General features: G+C 45.9%; 1 protein-coding gene across 1 annotated transcript; it reads left to right on the forward strand.

Annotated features, from left to right (window-relative positions):
* The first annotated feature begins 1,657 nt into the window (after positions 1-1,657).
* Positions 1,658-25,312, forward strand: RELA (RELA proto-oncogene, NF-kB subunit). Its single transcript, XM_070950282.1, has 11 exons — positions 1,658-1,909; positions 11,231-11,272; positions 13,836-13,987; positions 14,750-14,898; positions 15,043-15,134; positions 16,381-16,515; positions 17,958-18,062; positions 19,256-19,468; positions 21,037-21,117; positions 22,680-22,754; positions 24,658-25,312. Exons 1-11 carry the CDS (start codon positions 1,870-1,872, stop codon positions 25,239-25,241), a joined length of 1,668 nt encoding a protein of 555 aa, XP_070806383.1. The 5' UTR covers positions 1,658-1,869; the 3' UTR covers positions 25,242-25,312.
* The last annotated feature ends 288 nt before the right edge of the window (positions 25,313-25,600 follow it).

Raw genomic sequence — 25,600 nt, forward strand, 5'->3', positions numbered from 1 at the left:
CTCCAAAAAAAAGCATCCATACGCCCAGGGAGAGAGAGAGAGACAGGTTGAAAAGCGAGCCATCCCAGGATCGACCTGACTACGAACTCTAAAAAGCCGCATTCACACAATACGTGAAAATGGGAAAATCTTTTAACTCGGCGCTCGGCCTTTTGCATGCACACCGTTCCCGGGCTCGGTGCTTGCATGCAACTCTGGAGCCGCGTTCCCATGAGCTTCCTAAAACCGGCTTGCAAACCGGGACTCGTTTTGGAGCAGCTTCCTGCGGGAAGTCATTCCCCCGACCCTGCTGACTCGGATCTAGGTTGTTGTCCGAACCTGTCAGCTGTCTGCGATTATTATTATTATTATAAATTTTTAGTTTAGTTTAGTTTATTGTCATTGCATATGGTGCAATGAAATTAAATGCTGTCTTCAGTGTACATTATAAGTATAAAAATAAAAACACAAACATACATCCTTTACATTCTATATAATTGAAATTGAAAACTCGATATTGCACTATATTCTTTTATTACTTTTATTCACCAAACATGAAACTCAGTCAACTGAACATTTAAAAATGTAGTATTATTATCATCAGTATTATTCATTAAAAATGAAAGTCAAGTGAACATTTAAAAATGTATCACAGATATCACTGACATTATTATTTACTTTGTTCATTAAACGTGAAACTCAGTCAACTGAACATTAGAAAATGCATCACAAATACCATTGACTGGTGCTAATGGCTGATATGGTTGCTGCTAGATCCTAGGTATCAACCAAGTACCTTATTATTATCTTTTATTCATTAAAAATGAAAGTCAGTCAACTGAACATTGAAAAATGTAGTATTATCATCATATTATTCATTAAAAATGAAAGTCAGCCAAACATTTAAGAATGTATCATTTATTATCATCATCACTTTTATTAATTAAAAATGAAAGTCAAGTGAACATTTAAAAATGTATCACAGATATCATTGACATTATTATCATTTACTTTATTCATTAAACGTGAAACTCAGTCAACTGAACATTCGAAAATGCATCACAAATACCATTGACTGGTGCTAATGGCTGATATGGGTTGCTGCCAGCATCCTAGGTATCAACCAAGTACCTTATTATTCTCTTTTATTCATTAAAACTGAAACTCGGTCAACTGAACATTCGAAAATGCATCACCAAATACCTTTGACTGGTGCTAATAGTTGATACGGGTTGCTGCCTAGTTATTATCTCTTTTATTCATTAAACATTAAACATTAAAAATAAAATTATTACTATTACTATTATTTTTATTATTATTTTGATGATGATGATGATGATGATGATGATTTGTTTGCAAACGAGATGACCATGCTGGATTTCGTATTATTTTTATTATTTTTATTATGATTATTATGGTTGTTTTGTTGTTGTTGTTGTTGTTGTTGTTGTTGTTGTTGTTGTTATTATTATTATGTATTATTATTATTATTATTATTATTATTATTATTAAATTATTATTTACTATTACTATTTACTATTACTACCAGTATTGCTGTTTCCCTTTTAAACTGGCGCCCCGCCCCTCCGCCTGTGCGATTGGCGTGGTGGGCGTGGCCAGCGCGGCGGGGCGGGGCTTTCCCAGCAGGCGCCCGGGTCACGTGGGGCAGGGTGTTTCCTTTGGGCTGGATACATTGTAGCCGCCGCGAAGGTTCCGCGGCCTCCGCCCGCCCGCCCGCTCCCTTCCTCCCGCCGCCGGCCGAGAGACCCCCTCGCCCGGCTCCCCGGCCTTTGAGGAGGCGTATCGAGCGGCGGGGGACTCCGGGCTTTCGGAGCCGGTGCTGCGTGGCTTGGCCCCAAGGCCTCCGGGCCCCTCCCTCCCTCGCCCGCCATGGGGGAGCCCCAGATGCCCCCGGCGACCACCATGGACGGTGAGTGGTTCTTGGCTCCTCCCCCCCCGCCCCTCCCTCCCCCCCAGGCACCTGTGGATCCCCTCCTTTCAGCCCCCCCTCTTTTCTCCCCTCCCTTGATTTGGGGGGGGGATCAGACCCCTCCCTCCAAGAAAGGAGCTGCCCTCCCCTCTCTCTGTCCCCCCCCATCCCTCCCTTTGGGGCTCTGCCCCTCCCTCCAGGCACCTGTGGAACCCCTCCTTTCAGCCCCCCCTCTTTTCTCCCCTCCCTTGATTTAGGGGGATCAGAGCCCCCAAGAAAGGGGCATCTGGGGGTGCGTTGGAGGGAACCCCCTACTCCTTTTAGCCCCCCCCTTTTCTCCTTTCCTTTGATGGAGGGATCAGACCCCCCCCCAAGAAAGGGGCTGCCTCCACCCTCTCTGTCCCCCCCCAGGCACCTGTAGATCCCCTCCTTTCAGCCCCCCCTTTTCTCCCCTCCCTTGATTTGGGAGGGAATCAGAACCCCCCCCCCCCAGAAAGGGGCACCTGGGGGTGTGGTGGAGGGGACCCTCTTCTCCTTTCAGCCCCCCCTTTTCTCCCCTCCCTTCATTGGGGGACCAGACCCCCCAAGAAAGGGGTAACTGTGGCTGTGGTGGAGGGGACCCCCTTCTCCCTTTTTCCCCCCTCCCTTGATTTAGGGGGGGAATCAGACCCCTCCCTCCAAGAAAGGAGCTGCCCTCCCCTCTCTCTGTTCCCCCCAATCCCTCTCTTTGGGGCTCCGCCCCTCCCCCCAGGCACCTGTGGAACCCCTCCTTTCACGCCCCCCACCTTTTCATCCTTGATTTAGGGGGAAATCAGGCACCCCACCCCCCAGAAAGGGGCACCTGTGGCTGCAGTGGTGGGGACCCCCTTCTCCTTTTAGCCCCCCCTTTTCTCCTCTCCTTTGATGGAGGAATCAGACATCCCCCCCAAGAAAGGAGCTGCCTCCACTCTCTCTGTCTCTCCCCCCCTTTGGGGCTCCCCCCAGGCACCTGTAGCTTCGGTGGAGGGGACCCCCCCTTTTCTCCCCTCCCTTCATTGGGGGGGGTGAGACAGTCCCCCAAGAAAGGGGCACCTGGGGTTACACTTTTCCTTTTTCCTCCTCCTTTGATTTAGGGGGGGAATCAAACCCCTCCCTCCAGGAAAGCTGCCCTCCCCTCTCTGTCCCCCCATCCCTTCCTTTGGGGCTCTGCCTCTTCCCCCACCCCCACCCCCCCACAAGGCACCTATGGCTGCGGTGATGGGGACCCCTCCTCCTCCTTCTAGCCCCCTCCCTTGATTGGCAGGGGGAATCAGACCTCCCCCCAAGAAAGGAGCTGCCCTCCCCCCTTCTCTATCCCTGCATCCCCCCCCCCCCCGTTTGGGAGTCTGCTCCTCCCTTCCAGGCACCTGTGGCTGCAGTTGAAGATGACACCCCCTCCCCCTTTTACTCCCCTCTTTTGATGGGGGGGGATCAGATCTCCCCCCCCCAAAGGAGATGCCCTGATGAGGCCTTAACTTGTTACAGTTAACACCTCTCTGTTTCTCCCCCCCCGACCCCCCCCAGAAAGTGTAGCTATTGGCCTCTGCTTTCATTTATTTATTTAGGGATCCCCCACCCCAAAAAAACCCAAATGGCCCCTTGTCACTTTTTCCCATTATCCTTTTTCTCTCCCCCCCCCAATATATCCATCCGTTTTGCCTCCCTCCTCAGAAAACGGGTGTGATAAATGGACAGGTTTTTACCCCCTCCATCATCATCATCATCATCATCATCAACACACACAGGGAGTCCTCCACTTACGACCCGACTTGGGACAAGAATTTCTGTTGTTAAGCGAGGCAGTTTGGCAAGGGAGTTGCGCTCGATGTTACAACCCTTTTCTCGGGCCTCGGTTGTACTGCCGTTGTTAAGTGAATCATGCCGGTCCTTAAGTGGATCTGGCATCGGAGTCCCCCCACCGTTGTTGTTGTTGTTTGCTTGTCAAATCGGGCTGCGCAAATGGCAGCCACACAGGACCCTGGGATGCTGCAGCCGTTATAAATACAGCGGCCAAAGTTGTGATCAAGGACTGTGAGAAATGCTGTGGCGGTCGTAAGTGTGAGGACCGGTCTGTTTTTTCTTTTCTTTTCAGGGTGGTCGTAACTTCAGAGGGTCGCTAAACGAGAGGTTGTAATTCGAGGACTACTTGAATTCCCTAGAAAAAATAATGCTCCCTCCATTTGAGTAGGAAATGTCCTGCCATTCCCTTTTTTTATTTTTATTTTTTATTTTATTTTATTTTATTTTTTTTTCTTTACTGTACTGTACTTTACTTTTTTATTTTATTTTATTATTTTATTACTTTATTATTTTATTTTACTTTACTTTATTATTTTATTTTATTACTTTATTTTATTATTTTATTTTATTTTGCTTTACTTTACTTTATTTTTTTATTTTATTTTTCTTCCTTGGAAGAAAATTGTATTTCAGATTTTTGTTTGGGAGGGAATCGGGTGTGTGTGTGTGTGCGTTGGGGAAGGGGATGTAAAGAAGGACGGGGCAGGGACCCCATGAGACCATCTGGAGTGGTCTCTTGACCCACCCTGACCTTTTCAATGCTTTCAAAAGAATGATTTACCCATCCTAACCTCGGTGGGGTTTCTATGTCGTTTGGAAGCATCTTCCTTAACGGATGGTGTGCCAGGTTGCGTTGGGATACTGCAAATCCCAGAATTCCTAGAAAAAAATGGGAACGAGCAGCTAGGAATTCTGGGAGTTGTCCATTCCAAACCAGGGTGTATTTTAGAAGATGGTTTTAACAATGCTGGTTTATATTTATTATTATTTTAACTTGGCCTATGCTGCCTCGGTGCCTCTTTGAAAAAGCAGCACGTGGGGGGGGGAGAAAAAGTTAAGAAACAATATCTTGAAAAAAATCAGGCTTGAGTGATTCACACACAACACAACGGTTGTCCCTCGGGAGTTGGGCGGCATAGAAATGCGACAAAGCAAATGAATAAATAAATGAACACATGCCTCCTTGCTTAACACACTTCAGTGTCGGCCTTACAAATGCACCAGTTGTGTGGCTTTTTTCGGAAAAATCACCTGGCAGGTTGCCTTTTTCAAAAGATTCTGACTTTACGGTGACTTCACTATTTCCTGGTTTGAATCTCTTGAGTTTTCTCTCTTCTCTTTGTGGGTTGTGTGGGTTGAAATCATAATTTTGGACTGTTTTGAGTCGTTTTTAAGCTGCTGGCCCTTTAGAAATGACGGACCCCTTGAGTGGCCAATGGGTTAATAAAAAGCGCGTGGCCAAAATGTGTCTTTTGTATTCCTGATTTTGTTTAGGATTTTCATTCTTCCTTGAGGTCACGTTCTGATTTTCTATTATTTTTCTACCGTATATTTATATCTTATCTACACAGGTGGTCCTCGACTTACGGCCACCATGGGGCCCAAGATTTATGTCATTAAGTGAGACATTTCTTAAGTGAGTTGTGACCCGTTTTACGACCTCTCTTGCCACAGTTGTTCGGTGAAGAATTGCAGTTGTTAACTTTTTTTTTTTTTTTAATTTGATTTATATGCCGCCCTTCTCCGGAGACTCAGGGCGGCTTACAATGTGCTAAGCAATAGCCTTCATCCTTTTGTATATTTATACAAAGTCAGCTTATTGCCCCCACAAACTGGGTCCTCATTTTACCTACCTTAGAAAGGATGGAAGGCTGAATCAACCTTGAGCCTGGCGAGATTCGAACCTGCAGTAATTGCAGGCATCTGGTCTTAATAACCAGCTTAATAACAGGGTGCCTTAGACCACTGTACTACCAAGGCTCTTAGTCTTGAGCCTTGGTGACTCAGTAGACTAAAGTGCTGTTAAGTAGCACCAGCTGCCTGCAATTACTGCAAGTTTGAATCTCACCAGGTTCAAGGTTGACTCAGCCTTCCATCCTTCCGGGGTAGGTAAAATGAGGACCCGGATTGTGGGGGCCGTAAACTGACTTTGTATAAAATAGAACACCGCTTGGGGGGGCCGAAAGCCCTACTAAGCAGGTATATACAAACAGTATGAAGAATATTGCTTAATGCATTGTAAGCCGCCCTGAGTCTTCGGAGAAGGGCGGCATATAAATCGAATCAATCAATCAATCAATAATAGTAATATGGTTCTTAAGTAAATCTAGCTTGTGCAGAAGGTCGTAAGAAGGGAATCACGGGGACTCCCCAGGACACTCCATCCGTCGTAAATATGAAGCAGTTGCTAACTTAGCAACCGCTTCATATTTAATGCTATGCTAAGCATCCGAATTTTGGATCACGTGACCATGGGGGGGGCGGAATGAATGCTGCAAAGGTCGTAACTCTGAGAAAGTCATAAGTCACATTTTTTTCAGTGCCGTTGTAACTTTCGGCCACTAAATGAGCTGTCGTAAATCAAGGACTACCTGTATGTGCATAGCCTGACAAGGTGGCTCAGTGGCTAAGACGCTGAGCTTGTCGATCAGAAAGGTCGGCAGTTCGGCGGTTCAAATCCCTAGGACAGGTCTCTTGTGTAAGCAGGGGGTTGGACTAGATGACCTTCAAGGTCCCTTCTGACTCTGTTAATATTATCTTCATTCATAGTATATAACTTTATATATACCATATGTGTGTGTGTATATCTTTATATCTACCTAAAATGTTTTTAATGTTCTAATTGCTTTATATTGTTATTTTAGGATAATAGCCCAGAATCTTTGATAGGGTGGCATATAAATTTTGATACACAAATACAGTTCATTTAGTGACCATTTGAAGTTACAATGACAGTGGAAAAAAGTATGACTGTTTCACTCTTATGGCCATTTGCAGCATCCCCCACAGTGGCCTCCTGACAAAGTTAATAAGGAAGCCGGGTTTACTTAACAACCGTGTTGCTAATTTAACACCTGCAGTGATTCCCTTAATGAAAGTGGCAAAAAAAAGGGTTGTAAAACGAGGCAAAACTCAATTATCTCGCTTAGCAACAGAAATGTTGGGCTCCGTTGCGGTTGTAAATCGAGGATTTCCTGTACATAATTTATAAGTAAATCTGATATAAATAAGTTAGAGAAGAGAGTGCCTGTGAGTGTTCTGGAGCTCACCTGGATAAAAATATAGAGAATGTATCTTTAAAAAAAAATAATAAAGAAGCCAAAAAGATATATTTTTTTTCTGATTTATTTATATTTTTTGGGTGGTGATGATTATTATTTATTTTATTTATTTGTTGCATTTCTATGCCGCCCAACTCCCTGGGGACTCTGGGCAGCTTACAACAAAAAAAATGCGAACAATATACCATAAAAGTTGTTTTAAAAAAAACAGTAATTATTATTATTATTATTTTTGCAAAATGTTTTTTATTTTTTAACCAATTGCATCTTTTCAGAACAGAGCTTTGATCCGGATATTAATTTATAAAAAAATTTCTCATCCTTAACAAAATTTTATATATTCCTGTTTTGCCATAACACTTCTTTCTCAATCTTAAATCACTTATTCAACTAATACCATCTTAAAAAGAGTTTACTCTTATTTACTTAAATCAAAACAATTACCCTTCTATTAACCCACCTAAAATCTTAAATCAGTTAATAACTCATAGTACATTTATCAAACTTAAATCTTATCTCTCATCTTAAAAATATAGCAATTTAACCTTTGACATTTAAGCTTAGTTCTTAATTCAAATAACGCTATTTCAATTTCCTTTTCCTTTTTGCTTAAATAAAAAAAATGTTCAAATTATTACAATTGTTAGACATATTTAAACAATATCCCAATTATTATAACTATCAATTTTCTCAAACAATACCTTCCAATTGATTATTGACTTTAGCAGGACTTGTAACTCACCTGTGCCCTTTTCTGCCACCGATAGACTGTTGCTGACCTTGGAGGTTCTATTCCTCCCTGGCCTGTGTGATGGGTGAAGGTTGTGACTTTATACGTGTGGGTAAATATGTGTGATGTTTTTCTCCTTTTGTGTTAACTGGTTCCGATAACGTAGGACAAATGCCTAAAGGAACTTGGAACGTAATTGTTTAGTTAATTCAGAAGGTTGCCCGAATTCCCAATGATTTTGATTTAACCTTCGTTAAAATAGTTTTAATAAAAATAGCGGTTAATGTGTAACAAACATAGGTATGTCCATATTTATAAAATGACAGTCCCATTTTTCTACCAGGTTTCTCTCAGCCAGCGTTCATGATTATTTAATTCGTTTTGCAATGTTTGATTACAATTGCCAACTCAAAATCCATGTAAAATAATTACACTGGCTGTAATAATACCAAACTTTTACGGGGCTCCGCTCGCAATGATTCTGAGCTAAAATTTAGTAATATCAAGGAATTCAAATGATACGGGGGGGGCATTAGAAAGGAGGGGATTTAAAGGGGATTCCGTTTTAATTCCAGATTAAAAAAATTTTGCCCAACCCAGGTAAAATGCTAAACTGGTGACTTGTAATAAAAGATATCCAGTTTTTCCATCAATAATAGGGTGAGGCAGGAAATAAAACAAATTGGTAACTAAGTAATATCGAAGTTGTGAGCATGCAATAAATCTCTGCCTTAATAAAAATGTCCAGTTTTATGCAAGAGAAAGTCAGGTTTTCAGAAAGAGATGGAACGGAAATATTTTTACTTCTAGAGATTGTGAGGCCTTGGAAGATAGGAATACAGTCAGTCCTTATCTTACGACCGCAATGGAGAAACAGAATTTCCGTTGCTAAGTGAGGTCGGCTGTTAAGCGAGTTGCGTTCAGTTTTATGATCTTTTCGCCGTGGAGGGTTCAGTAAATCACTGCAGTTTCGTTAAATGAATCATGTCATTAAATGAATCAACACCCCCCCCCCCCCCACACACACACACACACCGACTTTGCTTGTCATAAACTGGCTGGCACACTGCAACCATCATAAAGACGATGCTGGTTGGAAAAACTCCCAATTTCTGATCACGTGACCGTCGGGGTCGTTAAGTCCGAGGATCAGTTGTAAGTCACATTTCTCGGTGCTGTTTAGTAACTTCTGACCGTCACTAAATGAATGGTTGTAAATTGAGGATTATCCCTATAATGTTCCTGCAAACAACTCCACACCCACTTTTCTAAGCGGGAGAAAACAATGATTTTCCCGGGTTTCTAGTCCTCAAGGATTTGGCTAAAGTCATACTATTATTCCATTCGCCGCCACCAAATTTGTACTAACATTTTACAACCCCACAGAGCTTGGCTGCTCTCTTAAGAGGCTTAATTGTTTGTTGTGACGGGGTGTGTATCTGGTATCTGTGACTGCGAAATCTAAGGAATGTGGAGTATAGCCCAGCCAGGAGTGCCATTTAGCTCCGCAAAGTTCATTGGCTGGAACCAGTTTTCTAGTCCTCAGCGGCTTCACAGCCCAATGGAGACAATTATCTGCTGAAATTTCAGAACCCAAAGGAGATACGGGGAATGGGTGTTGCCGTTTAAAGTAGGATTAAAACATAAATTAGGATTAAAATTAGCATTACATGCTGCCATTTAAACTAGGGCTAAAATTTAAACCAGGGCTAATTTTTTTTTTTTTAAATTTGATTTATATGCCGCCCTTATCCGGAGACTCAGGGCGGCTTACAATGCGTTAAGCAATAGCCTTCATACTTTTGTATATTTATACAAAATCATCTTATTGCCCCCACAAACTGGCTCAATTTACCTACCTTAGAAAGGATGGAAGGTTGAGTCAACCTTGAGCCTGGTGAGATTCGAACTTACAGTAATTGCAGACAGCTGGTGTTAATCACAATGCTATTAGTCTGCTGAGCCACCAGGCCCTAAAATTTAAACTAGGATTAAAACTAGCAGTGCATGCTGCCATTATAAACTAAACTAGGATTAAAATTTAAACTAGGATTAAGACTAGCAGTGCAGGCTGCCATTATAAACTAGGATTAAAATTTAAAGTAGAATTAAAATTTAAACTAGGATTAAAATTTAAAACAAGGATTAAAACAAGGCTTGCATGTGATTTAAACTTGGATTAGGGCATGGGGAGCCGAGTGTGTTTTAAGACGGGTGGACCTCAACTCCCAGAATTCCCTAGCCAAAATGCTTTAAGATGGGAAGATTTCAACTCCCAGAATCCCCCAGCCAGTATGCTGGGAATCGAAGTCCACCCATCTTAAAAGTTTGAAAAACCCTGATCTAAGAGAAACCACAGGTAATTATTCCAGACCTCAAAATGTCTTCAGAAGTGAATAAATAAAAGCAAACTTCAAAAGTATAACTGGAGCAGCGAATAGCCTCAACTGAGGGGAAGAAAAAAAACCCTCATTTTTTAGAAAGACATTTAAGAAGTTCTTATATTTGTGTATTTCCCTTCACCTCTGACCCCGCTTGTCAGTCTGTGAAATATTTGACCGTGAAGTTTTCATCTGCAACTTCCTCCTTTTGGGCTCAGGACCGTCTCTTCTGCTTCTCTTTTCAAAATTTCCTTCTTCAGCGTCTCGGATATTCGACGCTGCGTGAGCAGCACAGGTAGTCCTCGACGTACGACCACCGTTGAGCCCAAAAATGTCCGTCGCTAAGCAAGGCGGCTTGCCTCATTTGGCGACCTTTTTGCCACCGTCGTTAAGCGAATCACCGCGGTCGTTACATACAAGCCAGGCGGTCTTTATTTCATTGACTTCGCCGGTCGGAAGAAGCCCGGCTGGGAAAGTCGCTTCCCAAACCACCCAAATTCCGATCACGTGACCGTGGGGACATCGTCGTAAGTGTGAGGATCGGTCGTAAAGTCAGCTTTTTGAGTGCTGTTGTCATTTCTGTCAAAACCGCCTGGAGTTGTTGGAATACAAGATGGGCTGCAAATAGTTTATGTCTGGTGGTAAGGTGAGCCCTACCTGTAGTGGGACAGAGCGAATGGATTTGATGCCCAGAAGCCATGGAAAAAAACTGATTTTTTTTCTGTAAACATTCCGACAACACGTAAACCCAGTTTAAGAAACCCAATTGTTGCTATCTATGGGGGTGGGAATAATAATGGAACGATCATTTGTCTTGGTAAAAGGCGTTTCTGCATTCCATATTTAAGCCAGCTGTTTATAACAATGAGGACTAGCATTCTAGTTTGTTTGTTTTTTTTTAATTGTTGACACAGGGCCTGTTTCACCTCAAACTTGTTGAAATCCAGCTGAGAAATGCCCCTCTGGAACGATGGGAAGCTTTCATACTTAACACAAATCGTAATGGCTCGGGACTTGTAAACCCAGTAATGCCGGCTTAAATTCAGCCAATGATGGCTTAAACAAACCAAACATGGAAAAAAACACTATTTTTTCCCCCTTTTTCTTTCAGATCTTCTTCCTTTGCTTTTTCCACCAAGCTGGGGCCTTCATGGTAAGTTGCACATTCCAAGTTTCTGTTTAAAAATATATATATTTCTCCAAATAATGCCTATTAGAATCGGAATAGAGCTGGAAGGGACCTTGGAGGTCTTCTAGTCCTGAGGTCCTGAGTGGTGCAAATGGGCGTGGAGATTTCTTTGGAACTCCTGAAACAACTCAGGTGACCCCCGAGGACACAGATAAACCTCCAAGTGGCCTCAACGACCCTCTAAAAAGGATGCAAATGACCAGCTGTCTGCAAGGAGTATCAATCCTTCCCTTCCCCACCATCCAGTCAGAGCTGAAGAAGCTTCTTGGATGAGAAGTGAAATGTCTTTAAAAAAAAATAACAAGAAAAGTCCAGTTGCCTCCTGAAAAAAAAAATCACATTTGGGACAAACCACGACTTTGGATGATGGAGAATCTCTACAAATCTGGTTTCTCTATTGATATTGTTTTTATTGTTTCCTGGTAAGATTTGATCGCTTATTAGTATCCTATGACTATAAGCGTCAAGAATCGTATGATTCTTGACGAATATATTTTATTTTTTTCTTTTATGTACACCGAGAGCGTATGCACCAAAGACAAATTCCTTGTGCGTCCGATCACACTTGGCCAGTAAAGAATTGTATTCTATTCTATATTTTAGATTTCTATTTCAGTGATGGCTAACCTTTTTGCCGTCGCGTGCCAAAAGCGGGGGAAGTGCAGGGGGTTTGTGCGTGCGCGTGCCCACACTCATAATTCAATGCGCCCCGCACCCCCGCGCATGTGCACGCAAACCCCCCCCCATGCTTCCCCTGCTTTTGGCACGCGGTAGGCCCGTTTTTTTGCCCTCTCCAGGCTCCAGAGCCTTCCTAGGAGCCTGGGGAGGGCAAAAATGGCTTTCCTCACAGTCCCGGGGGCCAGAAACGGGCCGTTACCCAACTCCCAATAGGCCCGGAAAGCCCGAAAATCAGCTGGCACGCGCGCTGGAGCTGAGCTAGGGCAATGCTCGCGTGCCCACAGATATGGCTGTGCGTGCCGTCTTGGTTCTATTTTATTCTAAAGCTCCAGAAACGAAGACGTCAAGCCGGTTCTTTCAAACGTGGGAAAATTCTCCCTGCCAGGAAATGGGTATTTTTTTTCCGCCTCTCTCATTCACGACCGTCCGTCGGTCGTAGATCCAGCAAGTTTTGGGGGATTCCCCTTTGAACAAGATTGCTTTTGAGTGTTTTTCTTTCTTTTTTTCAATACTTCCTTTTTTCTTTTTTTTCCCTTTGGCTTCCAAACAATGCAAACAAAACCGGGCGGCACAGGGCAGCCAAATTCTGATCTGGTGATTTAAGTTATTCAAGAAAGAGAGGCAGAAATTCCAATATTGCTCAAAGTTAGGATTTAGGAAATCCCCGTTTTTGTTTTTTTTCAAGCGGGAGGGAAGAAGGCCTGACCTGCTAAGAAAATTGTGTCATTGTGTATTATTATCCGGAGAAGGACAACCGGCGAGGCCTCTGACAAATTGAATGTGTGGTGGTGGTGTTTTTTTAAATCTCTGAGGGGGAATTCGTTCCTTTTATTTATTTTTTTCTCTCTCTCTCCTTTAATTTCTCCCCCCACCTCCAAATTTTATCTACCTCCTCCTATACGTGGGAGAAGTTGGAGAGATTGGCTTCAAATCGATCGATCCGATGTGGGGTATAAATGCCAGCATTCAAAATGCGGTATAAAATAGATCTTGATTTAGGACTGCAATCGGAACTAAGGAAGGCGGTTAAGGGAGTTGTTACTCGATGTTACGACCTTTTTTTTGCCAATGGTTGCTAAGCGAATCACTATAGTTATTAAGTGAATCGTGCCATGTGTTGGCCTGGGGAAGGGGTTGTCTTCTACAGTATTAATACTTCATTTGCTCTCTCCCTCCCTCCCTTCCTTTTCATTCTTTCTTTGCATCCTTCTTTCTTTTCCTTCCTTCCTTCCTTCTCATTCTTTCTTTGCATCCTTCTTTCTTTTCCTTCCTTCTCACTTTCTTTGCATCCTTTTTTCTTTTCCTTCCTTCCTTTTTATTCTTTCTTTGCATCCTCTTTCTTCTCCTTCCTTCCTTCCTCATTCTTTCTTTGCATCCTTCTTTCTTTTCCTTCCTTCCTTCCTTCTCATTCTTTCTTTGCATCCTCTTTCTTTTCCTTCCTTCCTTCTCACTTTCTTTGCATCCTTCTTTCTTTTCCTTCCTTCTTTCCTTCTCATTCTTTCTTTGCATCCTTCTTTTCCTTCCTTTCCTTTTTCTTGCTTCTTTCTCTTTTCCTATCTTCTTTCTTTTCCTTTTTCTTTCCTTCTTTCTTTCTCTTTTCCTTTCTTTCTCTTTTCCTTGCTTCTTTCTCTTACCTTCTTTCCCCCTTCTCCCTCCCTTTCCCCCTGCTTTCTCAATTCTTTCTCTTTTCCTTCCTTTCCTTTTTTCTTCCTTTCTCTCCCTTCTTCTTTTCTCCCTCCTTTCCTTTTACACCTCTGTTTCTTTTCCTCCCTTCCTTCTCTCCTGTGCATTCTTTCCTTCTTCCTTCTCTTTTCCTATCCTCCTTTCTTTCCTTCTTCCCTCCCTCAAGAACCCACTCCCAGCAGCAACCCCATGGTGGAAATAATCGAGCAGCCGAAGCAACGCGGGATGCGCTTCCGTTACCAGTGCGAGGGCCGCTTGGCCGGCTCCATCCCGGGAGAACGCAGCACCGATACCACCAAGACGCACCCCACCATCAAGGTCAGCCTTCCCTTGCTCCTCTTCCTCACCTGCCCAGAAAGACCCCCCATTTCCCAGAAGCCTTTGCACCGGGTTGCTTTTAAAATCCCCGGTCCCTTCTCATGCCATCCTCCTGGCCAAATGAAAAGTTGGTGTGATGTCACAGCCAGGGGAGGGCTGATGTGGGTTCACAGAGGTTCGGGAGAACCTCTAGCTAAGATTCTGTACAGTTCGGAGAACCCCCAAATCCCACTCCTGGCTGACCCCGCCCACCCTGCCCCTCCCCTCCCCGGAGTCCCCACGCAGGCTCGGGAGGGTGAAAGACAGGCCTACTGGAAGTTCGGGAAAGCTGAAACGGGACCATTTCTGGCCTCCAGAGGGCCTCCAGTGCCTGGGGAGGCAGTTTTCGCCCTCCCAGAAGCTTGAGAAAAGCCTCCGGAGCCTGGGGAGGGCAAAAAGCTCCCCCCCACACACCATGGTCGACTAGGCCACGCCCACCATGGCCACGCCCACCAGAGAAATCCTTGGTAAAATATTTGAAGCCCGCCCCCATGTCACAGCACGTTCGCCACGAAGACGGGGATTGTGGAGACTTCCTGGGCAGCCTCCCTGCCATCTAGCTGGGTGGGAAGGTTACACCCGGACACGCTCGCTCTGATGGGCAGCCATTTTGCGAATGCGCCCCCCATGAAATCAAAACCTTTCCTTCCCTAAAGAGGAGATGCAAGTCTGAAGACACGTTTGGCTGGCCCGTCTCCAACGCTTTCCCTCTTTTGCCCCCAGATTCACAACTATCAGGGACCGGGGAAGGTCCGTATCTCCCTGGTGACCAAGGAAGCCCCCCATCGGCCTCACCCCCACGACCTGGTGGGCAAGGATTGCAAAGAAGGCTACTACGAAGCCGAGTTATCTCCGGAGCGCTCCATTCACAGGTGAGTCCCTGGAGCTTTTGTGCCTCTTTTCTCTAGACACCTGGGCAAGGAGCAGGAATTGGGAGGTAGACACCACAAGGGCATCGCCTGTTGGCCTCTTTTCCTTCCCCGAGTAGGACACTCACGCCTGCCTTTGTCCCCCAGCTTCCAAAACCTAGGAATCCAGTGTGTGCGGAAACGGGATCTGGAAAAGGCCGTGGCCAAACGGATCGAGACCGGGAACAATCCGTTCAGCGGTAAGGAAGGCTGAGTCACGTGTTTGCGTGGCTATGTGGCAGGAGTGAAATTCAGCCGGATGCTAATTTTACATCTGGTTCGCTGATAGTTCGCCGGTAGTTGCAAAGACTGGCTGGTGTGTCGCCTGGGTTACAGTTATCTCTGTGCAACATCCTTCAACATTTGCAACATCCTTCACATTAACATTGCTTCCCTAAACTTAAAATTTACAATACATTAAACAGTTAAAACATTATAAGACTAAACATCGAACACAGTTATTCTCATCATACGTATACTGACAATTGTCATCTTATTTATACCTCTATCTTAATATATTTTCTATTTTTCTTTAGTGTTCTTCGTTTCCAAGTTCCTTTTCCATTCTCTAACCAGTGACAAAATACTTCCATATCATACCATAGTCAGTTTGTTCTCTCTCCTTAATTGCTGGTGTTAATCTATTCATTTCTGCACATTCTAATATTTTCTAATCACCTCCTCGTCAATGGGAATCTCTTCATTTTTCCAATGTTGTGCAAATACAATTCTAGCTGCGGTTAATGCATGAATGATTACCGTATTTTTTGGAGTATAACGTGTTCCGGACCTACCTTTTTTGGTGAGGAAAACAAGAAAAAGAAATCTGCCTCTGCCTCCCAGCAATTTTGCCTCATTGCAGCAAACAGCCTGCTTTGCTTTCATTTTCGTTTTCAGCATAGCTTGATTATCACAAGAAAAAAAAATCTGCTCCCAGCAATTTTCCTCCTTGCAGCAAGCAGCAGAGGCCTGCACAAAACAGACAAATCAGCTTGTGCTAATTAGGCTGTGCTGAAGCTGAAACGGGCTGTTTCTTCTTGCTGCTTGCTGCAAGGAGGTAAATTGCTGGGAGGCAGAAGCCAAAGGGTGGGGGCCAGTGGGTGGGAGGGGCTTTATTTAATTTAGGTGTGTCTTAAATTTTTCGATGTATAAGACGCACCTAAATTTTTACCTCCTTTTAGGGGGGAAAAGGTGCATCTTATACTCCGAAAAATACGGTAAATATGCATTCTCTTTATTATAAGTTTCAGGTAAGATCCCCAGCAGAAATATTTCGGGTTTTAACTCAATACGTTGTTTTATCATCTTTTCCAACCATGTCTTTATTTTTTCTCACACCTCCACCACATATGATAATAAGTTCCAGGTATCTGGTAGCTTTAATTCTTTAATGGTCTTCAGAACCTCCTGACGTTTTTGTTTCTTTTTCGCTTTCCTCTCCCTCAGTGCCGATGGATGAACTCAAAGGCGATTACGACCTGAATGCAGTTCGACTCTGTTTCCAGGTCTGGATTCGAGATACGAGCACGGGGCATTTGATTCAGCTGCCCCTGGTGGTCTCCCAACCGATCTATGACAATCGTGAGTGATGGGCAGAAGCCTTTGGTTTAGAGCGCGGGTGTCAAACTCGAGGCCCGCGGGCCGGATCCAGTGTTTAGATCCAGCCCGCAGGGCTGCCCGGGAAACAGCGAAGGACCGGCCCTACGGTGCCTCTGCCAGCAGAAATGGAGCTTGGCAGGGCTAGCAAAGGAGTAGCAAAACAAACTGAAAACAAAACGAAAAGGAGAAATGTTTTCCCTTTTGTGTTTGAGCATGCAAGAAGGGATAGGAAAGGAGAAGGGGAAAGAGGAAAGACAAAGAAAAAGAAGGGAAGGTGGGAAGAGAATCAAGGAAGGAAAAAGAAGGAGAGGAAGGAAGAAGAAAGAATTAAGAAGGAAGGAAAAAGAGGGGAAGGAAGGAAAGAATCATAGAAAAACAGAGTTGGAAGGGACCTTGGAGGTCTTCTAGTCCAACCCCCTGCTTAGACAGGAAATCCTACACCACGTCAGACAAATGGTTATCCAATCTCTCCTTTAAAACTTCCAGTGTTGGAGCATTTACAACTTCTGGAGGCAAATTGTTCTACTGATTAACTGTTCTCACTGGCAGGAAATTTCTCCTTAGTTCTAAGTTGCTTCTCTCCTTGATTAGTTTCCACCCATGGATGGATGGATGGATGGAAGGAAGGAAGGAAGGAAGGAAGGAAGGAAGGAAGGAAGGAAGTTTATAATGAGAGGGAGGGAGGGTCTGAGGGAAGTCCTGCCTTAGTACTTGGCCACCACAGGTGCCCCCTGACACGAGTGATGTTGAGCTGGCCACGCCCACCCTGGCCATGCCCTCTGCTATGCCACGCCCACCCACTCCCAGTCCTCCCCAAGGTCAAACAATCCTGATGCAGCCCTCAATGAAATCGAGTTTGACACCCTTGGTTTAGGGGAATAGATGGAGTTACACTGTCAGGGTTCCAACAGATGCCCTAATTAAACCATGAGCCTCGAGCCAAGCTTCAAAAGAAATCCAGTTATTTATTAGGAGCGTCATGTCGGCAGGTTCCCAAGTGAAGCCAGCTCTGACCCTACATAATTTACGCCCCAATTATGACCCTGTTTCCCCTCCCCCCTGCCCACAGGGTGTGTCATCAGTCACATTCGCCAATGGAGCAATTCGCAGGTTGTAGAGGTTACTCCCCTCCGGCTGCTGTAGGTAACCCTGGGATACAGCCTTGAGGGAGATAAGCATGGAATGTGCATCTGTTTTGTCTGCCGTTTCATTGGTTTCCCATCCCCCTCTGGCCTATGGCAACTCGAGAGCAGGCCAGGATGCTCTGTGAGTTGACATCCAATAGTGAGTCATAAGTATGAGGACAAGGCATAATTCACTTTTTTCAGTGCTGTTGTCACTTTGAACAGTCGCCGGACGAACGGTCGTAAGTTGAGAGTGACCAGTCCTGAGGGTTTTTTTTTTTTTAAAAAATCTTTCTGTAGGTGCGCCCAATACAGCCGAGCTGAAAATCTGCCGCGTCAACCGCAATTCGGGGACTTGCCTAGGGGGAGACGAAATCTTCCTTCTCTGTGACAAAGTGCAGAAAGGTAGGGCTTTTTCCAAATACCTCCTGAGAAATTTTTAAAAATTTTCCAGATCCTATGGAGAGTCTCCGGCATCCAGATCACAGTTGTCCCAAAGGTGCTTTTTCCAAAGGCAAGTTGGACTTTGTTTTTCCTTGAAGACGTTTCGCTTCTCGTCCAAGAAGCTTCTTCGGTTCTGATTGAATGGTCGTTTTGCCCAAGGCCCAAGTAGTGATTACCATTGTCCTCCCCAGCCTTATTGTCCAACTCTGCTGCCAGGTCCGCAGGCTGCTGGCAGACCACAACACTGGTGAAGGACGAAAGGGTTTATATTCCTTACAGTCCTCTGGTTGTTAGTACTCTCTCTGAGAGTCATTGAGGCCACTTGGAGGTTTATCTGTGCCCTTGGGGTCACCTGAATAGTGCAAATGGGTGTAAATGCACTCCTTTCAGCAGTTCCAAGGTTCCAGGCCCATTTGCGCTATTCAGATGACGGTAAATACAGAAAAACACCGATAAACCTCCAAGTAGCCTCGACAACTCTCAGAGAGAGTGCAAACGACCAGAGGACTGCAAGGAATATAAATCTTTCCATCCTCTACCATACAGTCGGAACTGAAGAAGCTTTTGGGATGAGAAGTGAAATGTCTTGATTTATGCAGACAGCTGGTCATTTGCATCCTTTGAGAGAGTCGTTGAGGCCACTTGGAGGTTTATCTGTGCCCTCAAGTTCACCCGAATGGTGCAAATGGGTGTGGAGCCTTCTTGGAACTGCTGAAAGGACCATGTTGTAAACAGACTGAAACACACTAAAACGCCTTTCAGCAGTTCCAAGAAGGTTCCCACACCCATTTGCACTATTCGGGCGACCCCGAGAGCACAGATAAACCTCCCAAGTGGCCTCAGCGATCCTCAGAGAGAGTACTAACGACCAGATGACTGCAAGGAATATAAATCTGTCCATCCTCCGCCATTCAGTCAGAACCGAAGAAGCTTCTTGGATGAGAAGCGAAAAGTCTTCCAGGAAAAACAAAGTCCAGGTGCCTTTGGAAAAAAAAGCACCTTTGGGGCTAGCGGAATGTTGCTTTTATTTATTTATTGTGCGTTTTCCTTCTCCGACACCCAAGCAAACATGTTTTGTAAGCGTTATGTCAGTTCGCGGAAAGGAACCGCCTTTCCCTTGATGGCTAATCCACGTCTCTGCTTTCTTTTTCCAGAGGACATCGAAGTCCGCTTTTTCAAGGATTCCTGGGAAGCGAAAGGGTCCTTCTCGCAGGCCGACGTCCACCGCCAGGTGGCCATAGTCTTCAAGACGCCGCCTTACGCGGATCAGACCATCCGCGAACCCGTGACGGTCCAGATGCAGCTGCACCGGCCTTCCGACAAAGAAGTCAGTGGCTCCATGGAGTTCCGTTATCTCCCGGATGAAGGTATCCGTTCGTTAAAATGTTTTAATTGTCGGGGAAATCAGGGGGGAAATCTCAATCTTTAGTCGGTTGCCAGCAATGGGGGGAAAAATATTACAGCTGTGTCACAGGAGAAGTGCGTAAATCGGGCGCAATCCATTCAGGGTTATATTTTGGCATATCCTTGGCTTATTGGTAAACATACAGTAGCGGCCAAAATTGTGGAAACCTTTTGGGAAAAGTGTATTTTCTAAAACTAGCTTAATAACACCACTTTTTTTTGGAGGAGTACCATAAAATTATATATCAATGGAAAGATAATTTAATCAAGAATGCAATGCAATCACTTTTAGGAAGGGTTTGCTATTAGAATAGCAGTTACAGGATAAAGAAGAAAAGTGAAACACATAGAAAAAAACGAGATCAACAAAAATTATCACCGTAGAAAAAACGAGATAGACAAAAATGACCCCCATGTCAGTTAATACTTCGTTGGGTAACCTTCAGCATGAATGATGGCCTTACAACGTCTTCCCATGGAGTGAACCAAGTCTTTGAGTTCTGCGACTGTTCTAATGTGAAACCAAGATCGAATGATGGCTTCTATTAACTGGGTTTTATTGCTGGGTCGCTTCTGACTAACAAAGTTTCTTGAGTCGGCTCCATAGATTTTCAATTGGGAGAAGGTCTGGGCTATTCCCAGGCATTTCCATTCCAGCAGTGGAATAGGATTATGTTGAAACTCCAGGGGAAAAAAAGTGGTGTTATTAGCCATCAAACCTCAAAAATACACTTTTCCCAAAAGGTTTCCACCATTTTGGCCACTACTGGATATGGTTGCAGCTGCTGATCCTTTGAGTGTCTACCGAATGCAGGATAATTAAGTGAAATCTTGTCTATCCACAAAAATAAGTTTGGTCTAGTAATTACAGCACCAGGTTAGAAACCAGAGGCTGGGAATTCTAGTTCCATTTTAGGCATGAAAGGTAGCTCTGTCCCTTTGGGCCAATCGCCAGGAGACAGTGAGTTCTAGTCCCACCTTACCCATGACAGCCAGTTTGATGACTTTGAGCCAATCACCAGGAGACTGGGAGTTTTAGTCCCGCCTTAGGCACGAAAGACAGCTGGGTGACTTTGGGCCAATCACCAGGAGACTGGGAGTTCTAGTTCCACCTTACCCATGACAGCCAGTTTGATGAGTTTGGGCCGAAAACCAGGAGACAGTGAGTTCTAGTCCCGCCTTAGGCACGAAAGACAGCTGGGTGACTTTGGGCCAATCACCAGGAGACTGGGAGTTCTAGTTCTTCCTTAGGTCTGAAAGCCAGCTGAGTGATTTGGGGCCAATCACCAGGAGACGGTGAATTCTAGTCCCATCTTTGGCATGAAAGCCAGCTGGGTGACCTTGGGCCAGTCAGTCTGAGTCCGACCCACCTCACAGGGTTGTTGTTGTGAGGAGAAAAGGAAGAGGAAGGAATATTAGGTGTTTTTAGTCAGTTATCAAAATAATAAAGGCATAATTTTTTTAAAAAAAGTATTATCTATCCTATTTATCTAAATTGACTTTTTCCCCCTCCCCTCCCTCTCTTGGGCAGGCGATTTCCATCGAATCGAGGAGAAGCGCAAACGAACCCTGGGCACTTTTAAGAACTTTGTACAGAAAACACCTTTTGCAGGTAAAATGGTGGCAAAGTTTAAAGAAACAGCCAGGAAAGGGCGGGGGGGGGGAGGCAGCCCCATTTGAAAAAGCCTAACCTGGGAAGTGGGGGGTGGGGGAATGATTTAGTTGAGGCCGGGCAGCTGAACAGTGCATCCTTCAGGGGCTTTGGACTACAATGCCCATCAACTCAGGCCTGGTTTAGTATGTCAGACAAACAAAGTCCCATTAAGATGGATTGGGACTGTGAGGAGAGGCGATGACCTTCATTGTTTCAGGACTTATGTGGTCAAAAGGCTGTTATTCGGTTAAAATAAAAGATTTGGAACAAGGTTGTCCAATCTTGGCCACTTAAGACTTGTGGACTTCAACTCCCAGAATTCCCCAGCCAGCCGAGTGATTTAGGGCCAATCATCTGGGAAGGGGGGGGAAATGCTGGTGCTGGCTAGGGAATTCTGGGAATTGAAGTCCATGAATCTTAGAGTTGCCAAAGCTGGCTTAGAAACAGAACTAAAAGGAAACAAGAAAAAAGCTTTGAAGAATTCCAGATGTTTGCACTTTTCAGCCCAAAACAAATCAAAAGTCTAGAACGGGGGGTCAGCAACCTGCGGCTCTGGAGCTGCATGTGGCTCTTTCATCCCTCTGCTGCTGCTCCCTGTCACTCAAAATATACGTCACAACTGCCAATGTGCGACACCCACTGGCACGTGATTTATTGAGCTTTTTGACCCCCAGTAGGCCAACCATGGATAAATCCAAGAAAAGAAAAGTTTCAGAAGAAAACAGAACGTTTAATTCAACTACATATGCTACTTTTGTGGCTGCTAAAGAAATAGTCAGGCACGGGAAGGGTTTTGTGGCTCCCTGTGTTTTCTTTTCTGTGGGAAACGGGTCCAAATTGCTCTCTGAGTGTTTAAGGTTGCAGACCCCTGGACTAAAAGATCTTCAAGATCCCTTCCAATTCTATAGTTAATGTTAATGTTATGTTATTTCTTTTCTATTCAAAGGAAGAGTGATTTTAAAACAAACAGCTCTCCATTTTTCTTCAAAACAACCAGAATTGCTCTTTGAAATGTTGTCGTTAGTTGCGAAGTCGTATCCGACCTATCGCGACCCCATGGACAACGTTCCTCCAGGCCTTCCTGTCCTCTACCATCCTCTGGAGTCCATTTAAGCTCCCGTCGACTGCTTCAGTGACTCTATCCGGCCACCTCCTTCTCTGCCGTCCCCTTCTTCTTCTTTTGTCCTCCATCGTTCAAAGCATTCGGCTGTTCTCCAGGGAGTCCTTCCTTCTCGTTAGGTGGCCAAAGGATTTGAGTTTCCTCTTCAGGATCTGGCCTTCTAGAGAGCAGTCAGGGTTGATCTCCTCTAGAACCAACCAGTTGGATTGCCTCGCAGTCCAAGGGACTCACAGGAGTCTTCTCCAGCCCCAGAGTTCAAAGGCCTCTATTCTTTGGCGCTCAGCCTTGTGGTCCAACTTTCACAGCCATCCGTGGGCTCAGAAATAACAGTCTTTTTAAAAAGTGTGAGCATTTCTGAAGCTCGCATTCATGGTTACCTGTTGTTTATCTTCCTCAACAGTAGGAACCACAGAAGCCCAATCTCCACGCCGCATTGCCGTTCCGAAACACGGAGCGCCCCGGCCTAACACCAGCGGTAAGTCCGTCCTCGTTCCCAGATATTTTCGGACGCTGCCGAGAGAGATGGCCGGAAGGATTTGGAAGCCTTTTCTAAAAGCCTGCATTTTGGCTGAAGTAATGCGACTGTACAAAGAGAATATTTGTATCTCGGGGGTTGAACTGGGGGGTCCTTGATGCTCTCTGAGCTTGGTGGTTTATGACCCGATTAGCTTCACAGCATTATTTATTTTTAATTTATTTAGAAAATTTATACATTAGTGCAAGAAGCAGCAAACGTCACTCCCTTTTCGCAGTGAGAACAATGAATCAGCTTGCCTCCAGAAGTTGTAAATGCTCCATCGCTGGAGGTTTTTAAGACGAGATTTGGACAGCCATTTCTCCAAAATGCTATAGGGCTGTGATGGCAAACGCGGAGCCATATCGGTGAGCATGCGAGCTTAGCTCCTTGCACTAATGCGTGCGGCAGCTATCTGGTTTTTGGGCCTTCTGGGCCCACCGGAAGTAGGGAAACAGGCTGCTTCCGGCCTCCGGAGGGCCTGGAGAATGGTGGAGAAGGCCTGTTTTTCACTCTCTCCAGGCTCCAGAGCCTTTCTAGGAGCCTGGGGAGGGGAAAAAACGGCCTTCCCGACACACACACACCGGACGCCCTCTGGAGGCCGGAAATGGGCCTTCCAGGCCCACCGGAAGTCAGCAAATGGGCCGTTTCCAGCCTCCAGGGGTGTGTGGGGAAGGCCGTTTTTGCCCTCCTCAGACTCCTAGAAAGGCTGTGGAGCCTGGGGAGAGTGAAAAAACAGGCCTTCCGGTCCTACCGGAAGTCAGCAAACAGGCCGTTTCTGGCCTCCAGAGAGCTTCCAGGTGGGTGGGGAAGGCTGTTTTTGCCCTCCGTAGGCTCATAGAAAAGCTTTGGAGCTGGGGGAGAGTAAAAAACAGGCCTTCCGGAAGTCGGCAAATGGGCCGTTTCCGGCCTCCGGAGGGCCTCTGGGGGGTGGGGAAGGCCGTTTTCACCCTCCCCAGGCGCCTAGAAAGGCTCTGGAGCTTGGGGAGGGTGAAAAATGGGCCCACAGTGCCATCACATGCCAAAAGTGGGGAGAGTGCGGGGGGTCGGCGCACACATGCGCAGGGGTGGGGAGCATAGAATTATGGGTGTGGGTATGCATGCGACATTCCCACTCCCCATGCTCCCCCCGCTTTTGGCACTCGATGGCAAAAAGGTTACCATCACTGGTATAGGGTCTCTTGTTTGAGCAGGGGGTTGGGCTAGAAGACCTCCGAGGTCCCTTCCAACTTCGTTATTCTGTATTCTCTTTCTTTTTTTCTCTCTCTTTCTCTTCCCCAGTTCTCTTTTCCTGCTGGGGGAAGAAAGACACAAACGGGCCTCCTCGTTTCCCAGACTGGTTCTTTTCTCTGATTTAGGCACACTGAGGAACGTTCAGCCATCACTCATGTAGGAGCTGAAACTCTTAACCAGTCCCAAATTTTGGAGAAAGCCTCTTTTGGCTTCTCGTTCGCTTTGGCCATGGCCCTTGTTTCTTTATTAAGCCACGCTTTGCTTCTTCGGAATGCGGTGGCTCAGTGGCTAAGACACTGAGCTTGTCGATCGAAAGGTCGGCAGTTCGAATCCCTTGTGCTGCGTAATGGGGTGAGCTCCCGTGACTTGTCCCAGCTTCTGCCAACCTAGCAGTTCGAAAGCAGGTAAAAAAAATGCAAGTAGAAAAATAGGGACCACTTTTGGTGGGAAGGGAACAGAGTCCCGTGCGCCTTTGGCGTTGAGTCATGCCGGCCACATGACCACGGAGGCGTCTTCGGATAGCGCTGGCTCTTCGGCTTTGAAACGGAGATGAGCACCGCCCCTTAGAGTCTGGAACGACTAGCACGTATGTGCGAGGGGAACCTTTACCTTTACTTGCTTCTCCTTGCAGCCGTGCCAGGGTTTCTGGGAGCATCCAGCCACTCGCCTATGCGCCCAATTCAGAAGCCGCAAGTTATGGCTCAGCCTCCCGCCGGCTACTTCGTCGGGCCCAGCCACCCTACCCCGCCGCCGCCTCCCATGGCCGCCGCCTCCAGCTTCAGCACTGTCAACATGGAAGATCTGTCTTGCTTGGGCGTCTCCTCGCAGGCCCCGCCTTCCTCCATGGACACCGAAACCAGCATCGCCGACGCCTTCCTGCACCTCCACTTCGAAGGGGATCCCTTGGGGGGCCTTTTGGACGACGCCCCCTACAGCAGCCTGGATAGCATCAACACCACCGAGTTCCGGCAGCTACTCAACGAAGGGGCCGGCCCTGCGCCGCTGCCGGATACCCAGGGGACTCTGATGACCTACCCGGAATCTATCACTCGCTTGGTCAGCCAGCGGAGGGTGGGAGGAGAGCCCGGGGACGGTGGAGGGGGCGGCCATTCGACCAACAACAGCTTCCTCAACGGCCTTTTGGGGACCCTTCCCGCCGAGGACAGCTTTTCGTCCATGGTCGACCTGGATTTGAACTCGCTTCTCAACTCGTAAGGATTCCCAGCGGTCCGTTGATCCGAGAACTCGCAGCTCGCTCTTCAAGCTACGGGTGCTTCCAGCTATATTTGGGGAAATGTGGTGGGGAGGGGGCAGCCTTCAAAACAGGGTTGGGGGTGGGCTTGGCCTCTGCAAAATTGGAGGGGACGTTCTGTGGGCCCCACCCACCCACCCGCCCGCCCAAAAAACCGCCCCATGTGTGCTGCCTCTTCAGGGAGCGGACAGTACGAACATAGGAGGGGGAGTGTGACGTGCCTTTGCGTGGTTTTTTTGCGTTCCAATTTAGCAGACGTTCTTCCAACTTCGCTATCAAAATGCAGTTCTCGGAGCTTTTTTTTTTTTTTTTTTTTTAAAGC

The sequence above is a fragment of the Pituophis catenifer genome, unplaced genomic scaffold, assembly GCF_029215685.1.
Source record: "Pituophis catenifer annectens isolate HBS135680 unplaced genomic scaffold, rPitCat1.0.hap2 SCAF_10, whole genome shotgun sequence".
NCBI lineage: Eukaryota > Metazoa > Chordata > Lepidosauria > Squamata > Colubridae > Pituophis > Pituophis catenifer.